The 14,081-nt window shown below is 44.9% G+C and overlaps 1 protein-coding gene across 1 annotated transcript in view; it reads left to right on the forward strand.

Moving 5' to 3' along the window:
* The window catches only part of DVL3 (dishevelled segment polarity protein 3), a gene marked incomplete in the record, with an annotated part of 225,661 nt that overhangs the window by 49,691 nt on the left and 161,889 nt on the right, over positions 1–14,081 (forward strand). The window contains 1 exon segment of the mRNA XM_077487709.1: positions 8,144–8,213. Coding sequence (XP_077343835.1) covers positions 8,144–8,213 — 70 coding nt within the window.

A 14,081-nucleotide genomic window follows, 5' to 3' on the forward strand; every position in this document is an offset into this window, starting at 1 on the left:
CGCAGAAAGTGAAATGGTGTCTTAAGTCCTTGGCACAAGAGACTCCAAAGCCATCTGGCCCTGGTGATTTGTGTGGTGGGAAGGATCTGATAGCAGTTTCTATTTCCTTTTCAGTAATCTCTACTTCTAAAATATTTTGATCTGACTGACAGTTTTGGTATACATATGGAATTAAGCAGGGATTCGAGATCCTGTTTATGTCGGTATGGGTATGCAAAGAGTGCTGTAATAGTGTACAAAGGTGTCAAGAATGTCACTTGAGTCTGTCAAAAGGGTACCTTGAGAGCTGGCTATACAAGGAATACTGATCTGAACTCGCTGCTCTGCAACCAGCATGGCCAAAAGCTTCCCATTTTTATCTCCCTGTTCGAAGAGGGACTCCGCCCTCCTCGCCCAGTAACTGTGGGTCAACTCAGTGAAATGCAAAGTCAGACGACGCGCCTTAAGCAATTCACTGTAGGTAACGTCTGACTGGTCAGCTGCATGAGCCGCCTCACATCCTCTCTTTATCTTGTAATTTGAGGTGAAATTGTTTACATGCTGGTTTGATTGCTGACATGTATTGACCTCGCACGCACGCCTTAAATGCGTCCCATACTATCGGCAGTGGGGCTGACTGTAGGTTGTCCTCCCAGTAACCAGTAAAAGTTGGTGCCACTTGGGAAGAGACTGATGCTACTTCCAACCAACCTGGGATCAGTCGCCACGCACCCCCTCTAACCTGTGAAGGTATACCAATATGAACCCGTGTGAGTATGCGGGTTTACTAGCTCTGAGGTATGCGTCCGTCCCCGGCCACGTCCCCAGACGCTATAGGGATCAGATATTTAAGTAGGGACATATTAACTGGTGTAGGTATATAAAGGCCCAGGATCAACACCTCCACATTGTCCACCACATACATCAGGGCTCCCCCGGATCAGTCTTAACATTCAACAAGGAGCAGGATAGGAGGGCCTTATGTACGAGAACACTTACCCCTCGGGCATACCCAGAATATGTGGAGTGATGGTAGGGTCCCACCCCCTTTTTTTTTTTTTTTCTTTTTTTTTTTTTACAAGGCTGAGGACCCTGCAACCCACCGGGTGGGTCTCCTGCAATATACAAATGTGAGGTGTGTATGTCTTCAAGTAGGTCATTACCAGGGACCTCTTGATTCTATCATTTAGACCTCGGACATTCCACGAGATTCGAACAGGAGCCATAGTGTGTATATGCAGGGGGAGAGTGATTGTCAGACTGACCCGGGAGAGGACACATAACATACATTGTAGGTTATTGGACATCCAGCCCCCATATTCAGCCAGGGCACGAGAACTAAATGTCCAATAGAGATCACCGTGTACATCAATTGCATATGAAAAAATATACCAACAAAAAAGGGGGAACCCAAAAACTAAAGATATAAAAAAACAGAGTAAACTCTGAACTTAAAAACCTCCCACCCCCACACATCCGTTGGGGAACCCGGAGTGCATATGCCTAGAACTTGACCCATCATACAATAGCAAAGTCTCTTTATGGGGGCAATAGGAAAAACGGACAACCTCCTGACACAGGAGGCCGTCAGAGTTCAGTGGAGTCCAGAGGCAGCTGCCTGAAGCCTGTATCAATTGTACATGTAGTTGGGATCCATGCATGTTTAGAAAAAATAAAGAGAAAAAATGAGGAGAGAAAAGAGAACTTTAACACCTGGTCGTAATGGGGGTCACATACTTTGATAGGGCAGCGATATACAACCCCATTGTGGTGTGCTATGTCTTTGAGGAACATCTTCCCTTACTTTCCTCTGTCCTCCTCGTAAAGGGCGTGTCTCCACACAACTGCATCAACAGTACAGACTGGGGAAATGGGGTTAAAATAGGCAGCCGGGCATTGTCTAGAAGTGGGGGGGGGGAATAGGTGTGATCTATGACCAGCTGTCAACCCACCATCTTCATAGCTCAAAGTGGGGGCAGTGCATCGGTGCATGAAGGAAGTAATGGCGGTCTTTTGTCAGGTGACGCGAAGGGTGCATGAGTCATGCAGCATGGTAGTCGGCACTGACAATTTGGGTATTACACGTAGGTGTTTGGTATATATTTACTCTGTGCAACATAATGTTTTATATTTTACCCAAAAATTGGCTATTTGTGTGCACTAGAAAGCATCTAAAGTGTGGTGTTTTATTTATTTTTTGCTGGAAAATTGTCTTTCGATAAATGGCTGCACAAAAAATTACAACAGGGCCCCTGCTTTCAGAAAATATGTTGCGTCTCCAAGTAATTTTTCTAGTAAAAATGCTGATTTTTACATATATGCGAAAAGTTTCCACATTGTCCTGGGCAGAAAGTGGTGAAAGGCAAAACTGTAGCGTGATTAGAACACATGTCAGTTTTTATTGTTGTCTGTGCACCTGTAAGGGAGATTAAAGTGGTCATAAAGGAAGTTTTTAAAAAATATTTATATTTTTATAGAATTGTATTTTACTGTTTAATATCAATGTAAATGAATATGAGTTTATTGTTGGCCATTGTTCGCACCTTTAGCGCAAGAGAGGCTCAAGAAAAATGTATCCCTTTTAGGCTGGGTTCACACTGGTGCCATTGCATGTGATTCGCACCTCACTCCTGTGCAAATGACATGCAATATCTGTTCGATGCAAATTCAGCTATACAGATTGTATGGCTGAATTTGTATCGCATTGGCACCCATGCCATCCGACTCCTGCACCATTTGACCAATCTCACTGTGATATGCGGTCCTAACTAGGGTGTCATTAACTCTCTATTGACACCTGTAGCAGTTTGCATAGGGCAGTGTGAACTGCCTGTGAGTGCGATAATCGTGCTGCTTCCCACATTGCGCTAGTGTGAACCAGCACTTAAATTCTATGTAAAGAAGAAACGCACCTCCCAGTTAAAATGCATTGAAAACGCTGCAAGAACGCATAATGCACCCGTATTATTATGGTTTTGATGCTGTTTTTGAGTCACATGACCCATGAAAAACGCACCATAAGCACATTAAAATTGTGACACAATCGCCACGAATTAGCAGCAAAATTGCCGCCTTTTTCTCTATCGGCTGAATGCCGATAACACAATTTTTGGCCAAAATTTTGGTGCAAATCTTCATATGGGAACACTAGTTAAGGTTATCATGCTGACATCCCAGCATTACCTCACTTGGGAGGGATTTCTTTTTCTTCTCGTTTCCTGTTTTGGCTATGGGACAAGTAGTCAAGGGGCGACATCTCCCCAATTGGACACAATTATCAACAGAAAAAAAATCTGAAGGTTTTTATTTATTTTTTTTAATCCTCCTTTTATTCAAAATTACAAATGTTTAGCCTTTTAGTTCCAATTTTAAGGATAAAAGCCAGATAAACAGTTTTTTGGTGGTATTGGTATCCAAATTACAATATTGTTCATGGTAAAATGTGTACTGGAAAAATTGTATCAATGTTTAATTCCAAACTATTGTATACAAGGATTCCCTATGGTTAGACAGATGAGCAATTCCAAGACTTGTAAACACGTTTTCTAAAAGGATCTTTGACCACGGATTATACAGTCAAGCATGTCAACATATAGCAGTTGCCTAGTAATCAGATAGTAATTTAATTAGCTGGCAGTTCACCTGCAGATTAATCTCTACATTGTACTACATCCTGGTCATCTTAAAGGGAAAATTCCAATGACTCTGGTCTCTAGGATGATTTCTTTTTTTTTTTTTTTTTTTTTTTTTTGTACCAGCAATGTATTTTTTGCACTTTTTATATATTTGTTTTCGATAGGGCACACATTTTTGTTTTTATTAAAGCCCTTTCTACAATAGGAAAGGCTGTGGATTGAATAAACCCAGAAGTGTCAAAGTGGGCAGTATATGCAAGACAGGAGTGCAGAGAGTGTGCCAGAGTACAGTATGTATAGGAGAGGAGTGCAAAGGGTATGACGATGGGCATTATGTACAGAAGTTTGCAGGGTGTATGATGACAGGCAATAGAATTAGCTTTTTTTTTTTAATCTCGCCTGCAAGTCAGAATATTAAAAGGGGACAGGCTCAACTGATACTCAGTGCTACACCATGCAAGATTTGTAAGCTCCACAAACGGGGACCTCCTAGTCCTTTGATGCTATAATTGTACTGTCCCACTTTATATTTGAAAATGCTGCTTAACCACTTCAGCTCCGGACCAATAAACACCTTAAGGACCAGAGGTCTTTTTGCAATTTCGCACTGCGCTGCTTTAACTGGTAATTGCGCGGTCATGCAATATTGCACCCAAACGAAATTTGCGTCCTTTTCTTCCCACAAATAGAGCTTTCTTTTGATGGTATTTGATTGCCTCTGCGATTTTTTTTTTTTTTTTTTTTTTTTTTTTTTTTTTTTTTTTTTTTGCGATATAAATGGAAAGAGCGAAAATTTTGAAAAAAAAAGATATTTTCTTCTTTTTGTTATAAGAAAAATCGAATAAACTAAATTTTAGTCATACATTGAGGGCAAAATTTATTCAGCCACATGTCTTTAGTAAAAAAAATGTCAATAAGCGTATATTTTTTGGTTTGCGCAAAAGTTATAGCGTCTACAAACTAGAGTACATTTTCTGGAATTTACACAGCTTTTAATTTATGACTGCCGATCTCATTTCTTGAGGTGCTAAAATGGCAGGGCAGTACAAATCCCCCCCAAATGACCCCATTTTGGAAAGTAGACACCCCAAGGAAATTGCTGATGGGCATGTTGAGCCCATTGAATATTTATTTTTTTTGTCCTAAGGGATTGAATAATGACAAAAAAAAAAAAAAAATTTTTTTTTACAAAAAGTTGTCACTAAATGATATATTGCTCACACATGCCATGGTTATATGTGGAATTGCACCCCAAAATATATTCCGCTACTTCTCCCGAGTATGGGGATACCACATGTGTGGGACTTTTTGGGAGTCTAGTCGCGCACGGCACCCCTGAAAACCAATCACCACCTTCAGGATTTCTAAGGGTGCAAATTTTTGATTTAACTCCTCACTACCTATCACAGTTTCGAAGGCCATAAAATGCCAAAATAGCACAAAACCCCCCCAAATGACCCCATTTTGGAAAGTAGACACCCCAAGCTATTTACTGAGAGGCATGTTGAGTCCATGGAATATTTTATATTTTGCCACAAGTTGCGGGAATATTACAAACTTTTTTTTTTTGCACCAAGTTGTCACTAAATGATATATTGCTCACACATGCTATGGGCAGAAGTCAAATTACACCCCAAAATACATTCTGCTGCTTCTCCCGGGTACGGAGATACCACATGTGGGGGACTTTTTGGGAGCCTAGCCACGTACGGGACCCCGAAAACCAAGCACTGCCTTCCGGATTTGAATATAAAATGCTACCAAAAAACCTGTTAGCGATGGCAGGGATCAGGCCTGACTCTGCGATCGCTGCAGTTATGTGTTTAGTGTTTTGTAAGTGACAGTGATCGATCGATACTGCACTTGGGTGGGCTGGGCAGAGGGGCAAAACGCAGGTGCTAGCAGGTATTTGGGCTGATCCCGCTAACAATGCGTTTTTTTGGAACCCTAAACTGCTGGGGACGCTAGTATAGATCTGATCAGATCAGATATTGATCTGTTCAGATTCTATACCACTACTGGAGGTGTATGCTTTGCGTGTGGGTGTTAGCGGTACTGGCACTAACCTAGCGCTGCCTGGGGCGACGCAGACCCTGACCCTAAAACCTAATTGATATCACCCGCCGGGTGATCAGGGGGTTAAACCTTTATTGGGTAATAAATGGTGGGTGCCCTGATGCTATAAAAAACAAACTAACCAGAGTCACCCGTAACACTTATACGGTGATCAGTGGTGAAAGGGTTAACTAGGGGCAATCAGGGGGTTCAAATTTTTATTAGGTAGTATATGGGGGTCCCTGGCGCTATATAAAAACCTGACGGGGAACCTAAATAACTAACTGGCTAACCAGCGTCACCAGTGACACTTATACTGTGATCGCTGGTGAAAGGGTTAACTAGCAGCAATCAGGGGGTTAAAACCATTATTGGGTAGTATATCGGGGTACCTAGCGCTATAAAAACCTGGCGGTGAACCTAAAAAAATAACTAGCTACCTAGCGACTGTAGCGACACTAATGCAGCGATCAGAAAAACGATCGCTTAGTGACACTGGCAAAAGGGGGTGAAAGGGTTAACTCTAGGGGCAATCAGGGGGTTAAATCTTTATTGGGGGGTGATAGGGGGCTACCCTGGACCTAACACTAACTGTCCTGACAGTTTTTACTGTCACAACTGACACTGAATGCATTGATCAGTAAAGAAATGATCAATGCAATCAGTGACACTGTGACTGGGGGGGGAGGGGGGGCGGGGGGGGATCGGGGGGGGGGGGGTGGTTTGTGTGCCTGTGTGTACCTACATGTCAGTGTAGTGTTGGTGCACACTTACTTTTACTCTTCTCCTCGTAGTCCGGTCAAAAAGACCCCCCGAGGAGAATGACATCACTTCCTCCTTCCTGTGTAAACAATACACAGTGGGAGGAAGCTTCTCATTGGCCAGGAGCGATCCAGAGGGGGTGGCCGAAAACGAACGGCCATCCCCTCATCACGGAGCGCTCCTGGAGCGAACCGGACCGCCGTAACCAGCGGGAGGGGGTCCGATCGGACCCCCCACCCGCTGGAAGGCAATCGCGTACATCTACGTGATTGTGCCTGCCTGTGCCATTGTGTTGACGTACATTGGCAATACGGCGGTCCTGAAGTGGTTAAACTGATACTATATACATCCTGTATAATAAAATGCAGAAGATGGGGACACCCAGGAACAGTCCACATGTGTCTTGCACTTTTAGTCAGGGCTACAGTAAACGCACACAGCTTCAAGATAGAATGTCTTTTGTAATTTCACATCCAAAAAAAAAAATCTGCCACAAACTAAACTCTAGTCTTTTCCAAGGTGCCCCCTAAATTTAAAAGGGGTTCCAAAAACCAACAGGCAACTTTTTTAAATGTTAGTGGCTAGCCTTTTTTACCTATCTAAAACCAAAACTTATGTTTGTTTTGTTTCAGGCACCAATTGGTAATAATTAAGCCTTTTTTTTTTTTCCATTATATGTCCCCTTCATGGTGATAAAGGGCAATCTTCATTGACAGTGGTACAGGTTTATCCATTGAAAGGTTTCCCTTTTATTCTTGTTATAGTGACGTACTGGATTTGCGCGTGTGTGTGTGTGTGTGTGTGTGTGTGTGTGTGTGTGTGTGTGTGTGTGTGTGTTTTTTTTTTTTTACCTTTCTGTCCTGTGACAGTGGCCACTAGGACAATTTATAGATGGGTGATATCTCCCTAAGAGAGACACAAACCAGAATAAAACCTTACAGAAGTTAAAATGTTCCCATTCTATCCTCTTGTTAAAAATAGATAAAAATTTCCCAATAAATGTAATGTGATACTGGTAACGTATATACTCCTTCTTTTTTTTTTTTTTTACAGTAAGAAGGGGTTAAAAAGTGTTAAGTTTTGATTGCCATTTGTGTTCTGGTTGTGAAGATTCACATTTATTCTGGTGACCATTGTCTCCAGTATTGAAAGTGATGGGAAATCCATTTTCTGGGGTTGGTTTAGGAAGTGAAAGGAAACTGTTCTGGTGACACCATCCATGCATTTCAAGTGGTTGGGGAAATCCTCCCTGCTGTTTCATTGTATTCTGTGCATGTTCTCTCGCTGCCAAAATATACTGATTAACACCGCCAGCTGGTTTCATGCGCTGATTGAGCAAAAATATGTCAATGAGCCTGTCCTTGAAGTCAATTTGATAGATTTCATATTAACAGCAACAGCAATACATGGATCAAAATTCATCCTATTCCTGTTGAACTAGCCTAATTTCAAATCATGTATAGTTAGTTTTAGTCTCTCTGACAAGAAAAAACGAATGCTACCCTTGTTAATTTTATGTAAGCTTTAGGTAATATAAGAATGTTTGGGAACTTATTTTACAAAAATAAATTTTTTTAAAACTGAATGTAATTTTAGTCTTGCTTGCATGTGCCCTTGAAGGATTGATGGGGTGAATTAAATACTAGGCATGTATTGGTGGTTATAGAACTGTGTAACATTTTTTAATACTTTTTCATGTTTTATTTTTCCAGGGTGGTTAAAGAAGAGATCTCTGATGACAATGCAAAGCTGCCCTGTTTCAATGGACGAGTAGTATGTTGGGTAAGTTGGATATATTCATCACCAGGGACCAGGTGGCTTACGTTTTGAGTCCTCAAAGAACTTCGTCAGTTTATAGTAAGATTGTTATTCCTAATTTTTAAGGACAGCTTAGTGACTGGAATAGTAGCAGCTGATTGGCAAAAAGCCAATGTGGTACCAATATTTAAAAAAGGGCTAAGATGTATACCTGGAAACGTCAGACTAGTCTGCCTAACATCAGTAGTATGTAAAATATTTGAGGGCTTGATAACCAAATTCTTGCATATGAAAACTATATCATTAATATTATAATTGGCATGGATTTATGAAAGGTCATTCTAGCCAGACCAATCTGTTAACATTTTACAAGGTAGTGAGCTATTATCTATCGGCGTAAGGGGCCGAACCCAACCACGTGATCACAATCACCAGCTTCTGTTAGAGGGACATCAGTCCCCAACGAGGAGAGCCACGTACTTGTCCCCACCAGTGCCGCCTCATCAGCGCACATCAATGAAGGAGAAAAATGACCTGTTTGCAAAATTTTTATAACAAACTATGTAAACTTTTAGGCCTCTTTCACACTAACGTCCCGTTCAGGCCCGCCTGTCAGTTTTTCAGGCGGACCTGAACGGGTGCTCCATAGAGGTCTATGGAGCGTCGGATGTCAGCGGTGACATGTCCGCTGACATCCGACCCGCTCCGATCCGAAAAAGTGTGACGGAGGAAAAAGCTATTTTTCCATCCGTCTGCGGATCGGATCGGGTGACGACGGGCACTGCGGTCCGTCGTCATCCGATCTCCCATAGGGGAGAGCGGCGCTGTGACAGGTCCGTCCCTGCGCAGTGTGCAGAGACGGAGCTGTCATCTCCCTGCTCAGCGGGGATCGGCGGAGTGATCCCCGCTGAGCAAACGGATATCCACGGGGCGGATCAGAACTGATCCGCCCCGTGTGAAAGGACCCTTAGTTTTTTCAAATGTTGGTCTTTTTTTGTTTAGCAAAAAATAAAAATCCTAGTAGTGAATAATTACCACCAAAAAGCTCTATTTGTGTGAAAAAAAATTATTTTATATAGTGTAGCATGGCCGCGAAAATTGTCATTCAAAGTTTGCATTTTAATGAGTGAAATATGTTTTTATTTGACCCCTTCACAAAACATGACTTTGTACTTGGTGGCAAAATTCTTGTTGGCAATCAGAGGTCAGACGTTTCTTGTAGTTGGCCACCAGGTTTGCACACCTCTCAGGAGGGATTTTGTCCCACTCTTTGCAAATCTTCTCCAAGTCATTAAGAGTTCAAGGCTGACCTTAACTCCAATCTTTAGCTCCCTCCACATATTTTCTATGGGATTAAGGTCTGGAGACTGGCTAGGCCACTCCAGGACCTTAATGTGCTTCTTCTTGAACCACTAATTTGTTGCCTTTTGTTTTGGGTCAATGTCCTGCTGGAATACCCCTCCACGACCCATTTTCAATGCCCTGGTTAACAAGGAAGCTCTCACCCAAGATTTAACGGTACATGCCCCATCCATCATCCCTTTTTGATGCAGTTAAGTTGTCCTGTCCCCTTAGCGGAAAAAACGCCCCCAAAGCATAATGTTTCCACCTCCATGGTTTCAGGTTTGGATGGTGTTCTTGGTTACAGCAGTGTGGATTTGAATCCAGTCAATTTTAAATTAGTAAAAAAAACTTAAGGTGTTTGTAAAGCTTTGTGTTTATTTAAAAAAAAAACAAAAAACGAAAAAACAAGTTTTGCACAGAGTGGCACTGATCTTGATTGGGGTCCCCTGGCGGTGCTGGTAGCTCCTCCCCGCATCATATAACCCCCTAGGAGAAGCGCTCTCCGGGGGGGGTTACCTTGCGGGCGAGCTCCCGAGTCCAGCATTTATATTCAGACCAGAATGCTGAACTCGGCCCGGCGCCCATGTCATTGGATTTGATTGACAGCAGAGGGAGCCAATGACTGCGCTGCTATTAATCTATCCAATCGAGCTGAGACAACGGGCAGAGGGAAGAGCGTGTCTCCAGCATGGGAATTACGGGGCTCAGGTGAGTATAACGGGGGGCTGGGGGGGCCGGTCAGTGGCAGGTTTTTTGTTTTTTTTTCCACCTTAATGCATCCTATGCAACCCATTTAATTTAAATCGATTCTATTTAAATCATAATTTTTTATTTATTTATTTATTTTTTCATTTTAACTTTTTTTATTAGAATATACAACAACAAAATCAGAAACATTACATGCCGAGGGCACAGCGGGAGGATAGGCATACAAAATAGAACTGTCAAATGTGGAAACCACTGTGCCCAGTTGAGGAGAGAAAAAAATCCACAATCACTGGCACCTCAGGCCCCACCGAAACAGTAGGCAGGGAACACAGAGTACCAACTTGTAGCTCACGGCATTAGTAACAAACAGAAGTAACAAGAGAAGAAGAAGAAACGAATGGAGAGGAAGAAGAGAGAGAAGAAAAAAGGAGAGGGGGGAGAGAATAGAAGGGTAGGTAGATTAGGAGCTCAGCTTCCAGGGCATCTCACCTCGTGTCCTCCCGAAGATGCCAGCGCTCCCAGATCACACCGTGCTCGTCCAACTTGTCCCTCACCCTAGCCGTCAACTTTTCCATCAATTCAACATCCTTAATTCTGGCGTACAGGTACTCTTGGGATGGGGGTGTATTTTTTTTTCCAATTTAGAGCTATCAGGTAGCGGGCAGCTGTGAGTATGTGCCGGAGCAACTTCCTGGATGGCTTGGCCATCTTTGGGTGTGGATAAGCCAAGCAGGAAAAATTGTGGCGTAAAGGGTATAGGTGCATCAAAGAGGCGGTCAATAAGTGTCGGACCGAAGTCCAATCGGAAGCTATTAGGGGGCATGTCCAGTAGATATGGAAGAGAGAGCCCCTGTCGCGCTGGCATCGCCAACACCGGTCGGAGGAGGAGGGGTATATTTTATGGAGGAGATCCGGGGTCTGATACCAAAAATAGAGGATCTTGTAGGAGTTTTCTTTATAGAGAGTGCACATCGAGCTTTTGGCTGCCTGCCTCCAGACTGTCTGCCACGCCTCCATCGGAAGTACCTCCCCCCAGCTCTCTCTCCCATCTCAACATGTATGCGTGTTTGCCCTTCGTGTCCATTGGGATTGCATTAAGAAGTTGGTATATGTCAGATATGAGACCCCTACGGTTACGTCCCTCGAGTATTATCCGTTCAAACAAAGTCGGAGGGGAGAATTGCAGGGTGGGGGCTATAGTCTGGGCAAAGTGTCTGATCTGGAGATAACTAAAAAGGGCTCGGCTCGGTAGGTCAAATTTGGTCTGGAGCTCCGGGAACGGCAGCAGCCTGCGGGTGACAGGATGAACCAAGTGGCCAAAGTGGAACAGATTTCTAGAGGCCCAGGACCAAGACATCTGGTGAGTGAGGCTGACTGGGATTGCGGGATTGTAGAGAAACTAGTTCATGACCGAACATTTAGATTGCAGCACCCCGGAGCTAGACAGCCGGCGCTAGAGCTGCCGTAGGTGGGACATCGGACCCAACAGTCGGTCGGGAGGCACCGGCACCTGCATGTTCCATAAAAGACCGTTGGGGTGAATCGGGGACAACCATAATTTCTCAATTTGCGACCATTTATTGTGGGACCGCTGCGGGAACCACGCAAGGATCCCTCGTAATTGGGATGCCTGATTAGTATTTCACCAGATTCAGGAACGCCAAGCCCCCTTTAGCCCGGGACGCGGACATGACAGAGCTTGGTATTTTATGTTTCCGATGGTTCCATACGTAGTTCAATGCGTCCCCTTGAAGTTTCCGCAAGTGGGCATAGCGGACGGGGATGGGTAGAGTTTGAAAGAGATAAAGGAGCTTCGGCAAGATAACCATCTTAATAGATGCGATCCTGCCCAGTAAAGAGATCCTGTGGGGCCTCCATTTTTGGAGAAGGGCTCTGATCGAACTGTACAGGGGCGGAAAGTTGGCGTGATATAAAGTACTATAGGAGGGAGTGATGGAGACCCCTAGGTATTTAATGGAGGCGGTTTCCCATCTAGAAGGGAAGGTGGACCTCAGATGTTCAACCTCCGCTGCCGGAATATTCAAGGGGAGGGCTGCGGATTTGGTTGCATTGATCTTGTACCCTGATGGTGCTCCATATGCAGCCAACTCTGCATGAAGATTGGGCATGGAAATCCTAGGGTGGGTCAACGTCAAAATGACATCGTCCGCAAACGGGGACACCTTAAATTCCTCGCCTCTCACAAACACCCCCCTAATATCCGGGTTGCCCTTAATGGCCGCCGCCAGCGGCTCCACACATAGCGCAAAAAGCAAAGGAGAAAGGGGGCATCCCTGGCGGGTACCATTAGTCACCCGGAATACGGGTGAAGTAGCAAAGGGGGTTTTGACTTGAGACGTAGGAGCTGTATAGAGATTAATTACCGCCTGCAGGAAGGGTCCCGTGACGCCTAGGTGCCGCAGTGTGGCTATCGTAAAGGGCCAGCTCAGGCGATCGAACGCCTTCTCGGCATCGAGACTCAGGAGTACCGATGCCATGCTTTCCCTATTGGCTACATCAATTAAGTCAATGACTTTCCGAGTGTTGTCCCCCGCCTGGCGCAAGGGGACAAAACCCACCTGGTCCTTATGGACTAAAGCGGGGAGGAGTGCGTTCAATCTATTCGAGAGGATCTTAGTGAATATTTTCAAGTCAGAGTCCAGCAAGGCGATGGGTCTGTAGCTGGCGCATAGCGCTGGGTCTTTGTCCGGCTTCGGGATCAGGGATATAAAGGATCTCTGCATGTCGGTAGGCACCGGATTTCGGTGGAGAAAGGCATTATAGAGTTTAGTCATGTGGGGGCTAAGTAGGGGAAGGAAAGCCTTGTAGTATTCATACGGTAGTCCATCTGGACCGGGGGACTTATGGGCGGGCAAGCCTTTCACCGTCTCCTCCAGTTCCTCCGCCGTAATAGAGGCATTAAGACCTAGCAAGTCTTCCGTCCGTAGTCGGGGCAATTGCACGCGCTCTAGGTAACGAGTGATACCGTCCATCAGATCAGGAGACGGGGGGGATTGTGCGGTATCTCGGCTTTATTATAGAGATCGGTGTAATAGTCAGAGAAGGCGTTCGCAATATCCTGGGGATGGGTCAAAAGAACACCTCGCCCATCCTTAATCTGGTGGGGCGCAGACATATGGGTGTGTTCCACCAGTTTACGGGCCAGGAGTGACTGAGCCTTGTTGCCCTTGTTGTAGTACACCCGTTTCAGGCGGACCAGGGCTCTTTCTACCTGGCCCAGGGCCAAGTCCCGAAGGGCTGCCCGTACTCGAACGATCCGTCGGAGGAGTGGGATAGAGGGGGAGACTTGGAGTTTCACGTCCAAGGACTTCAGCTTTGTGGTAGCCGCCTGTTCGGCTGCCCTGGCATCCTTCTTCATAGCTGAAGAAAGGGCAATACAGCGACCCCGGAGGACAGCCTTATGGGCCGACCATAAGGTCTGGAGCGAGACGTCAGGGGTGTCGTTTTCCCTAAAGTAGTGTTCCAGAGTGGATTCTAGTTCGGCTTTGGATGGGGGATGCTGTAGAAGAAAGTTGTTTAGCCGCCAGTTACATGGCCATCGTATAGGGGTACCGATGTGTAGCGAGAAAGCGACGGGGGCATGATCCGACCATGAGATGGGGAAAATCTGCGCCGAATCGACAATACGTAGTGCGTTGTTGTTTACAAAAAATAGTCGATGCGGGAGTGGGTCTGATGGGGGGCAGAGTAGAAGGTATAGTGGCGGTCGGTCGCATGAAGGGCCTTCCACGCGTCAAAAAGACCATGTCTCCTAGTCAGCTGGCGGAATAGTTTGGAGTCTCTAAGGACCCGTGCCTGTGGGGGTTGAGGGGTCACTGC

This window comes from Lithobates pipiens, unplaced genomic scaffold, assembly GCF_037356315.1.
Source record: "Lithobates pipiens isolate NorthernLeopardFrog02 unplaced genomic scaffold, aLitPip1_a1.2 Scaffold_18, whole genome shotgun sequence".
NCBI lineage: Eukaryota > Metazoa > Chordata > Amphibia > Anura > Ranidae > Lithobates > Lithobates pipiens.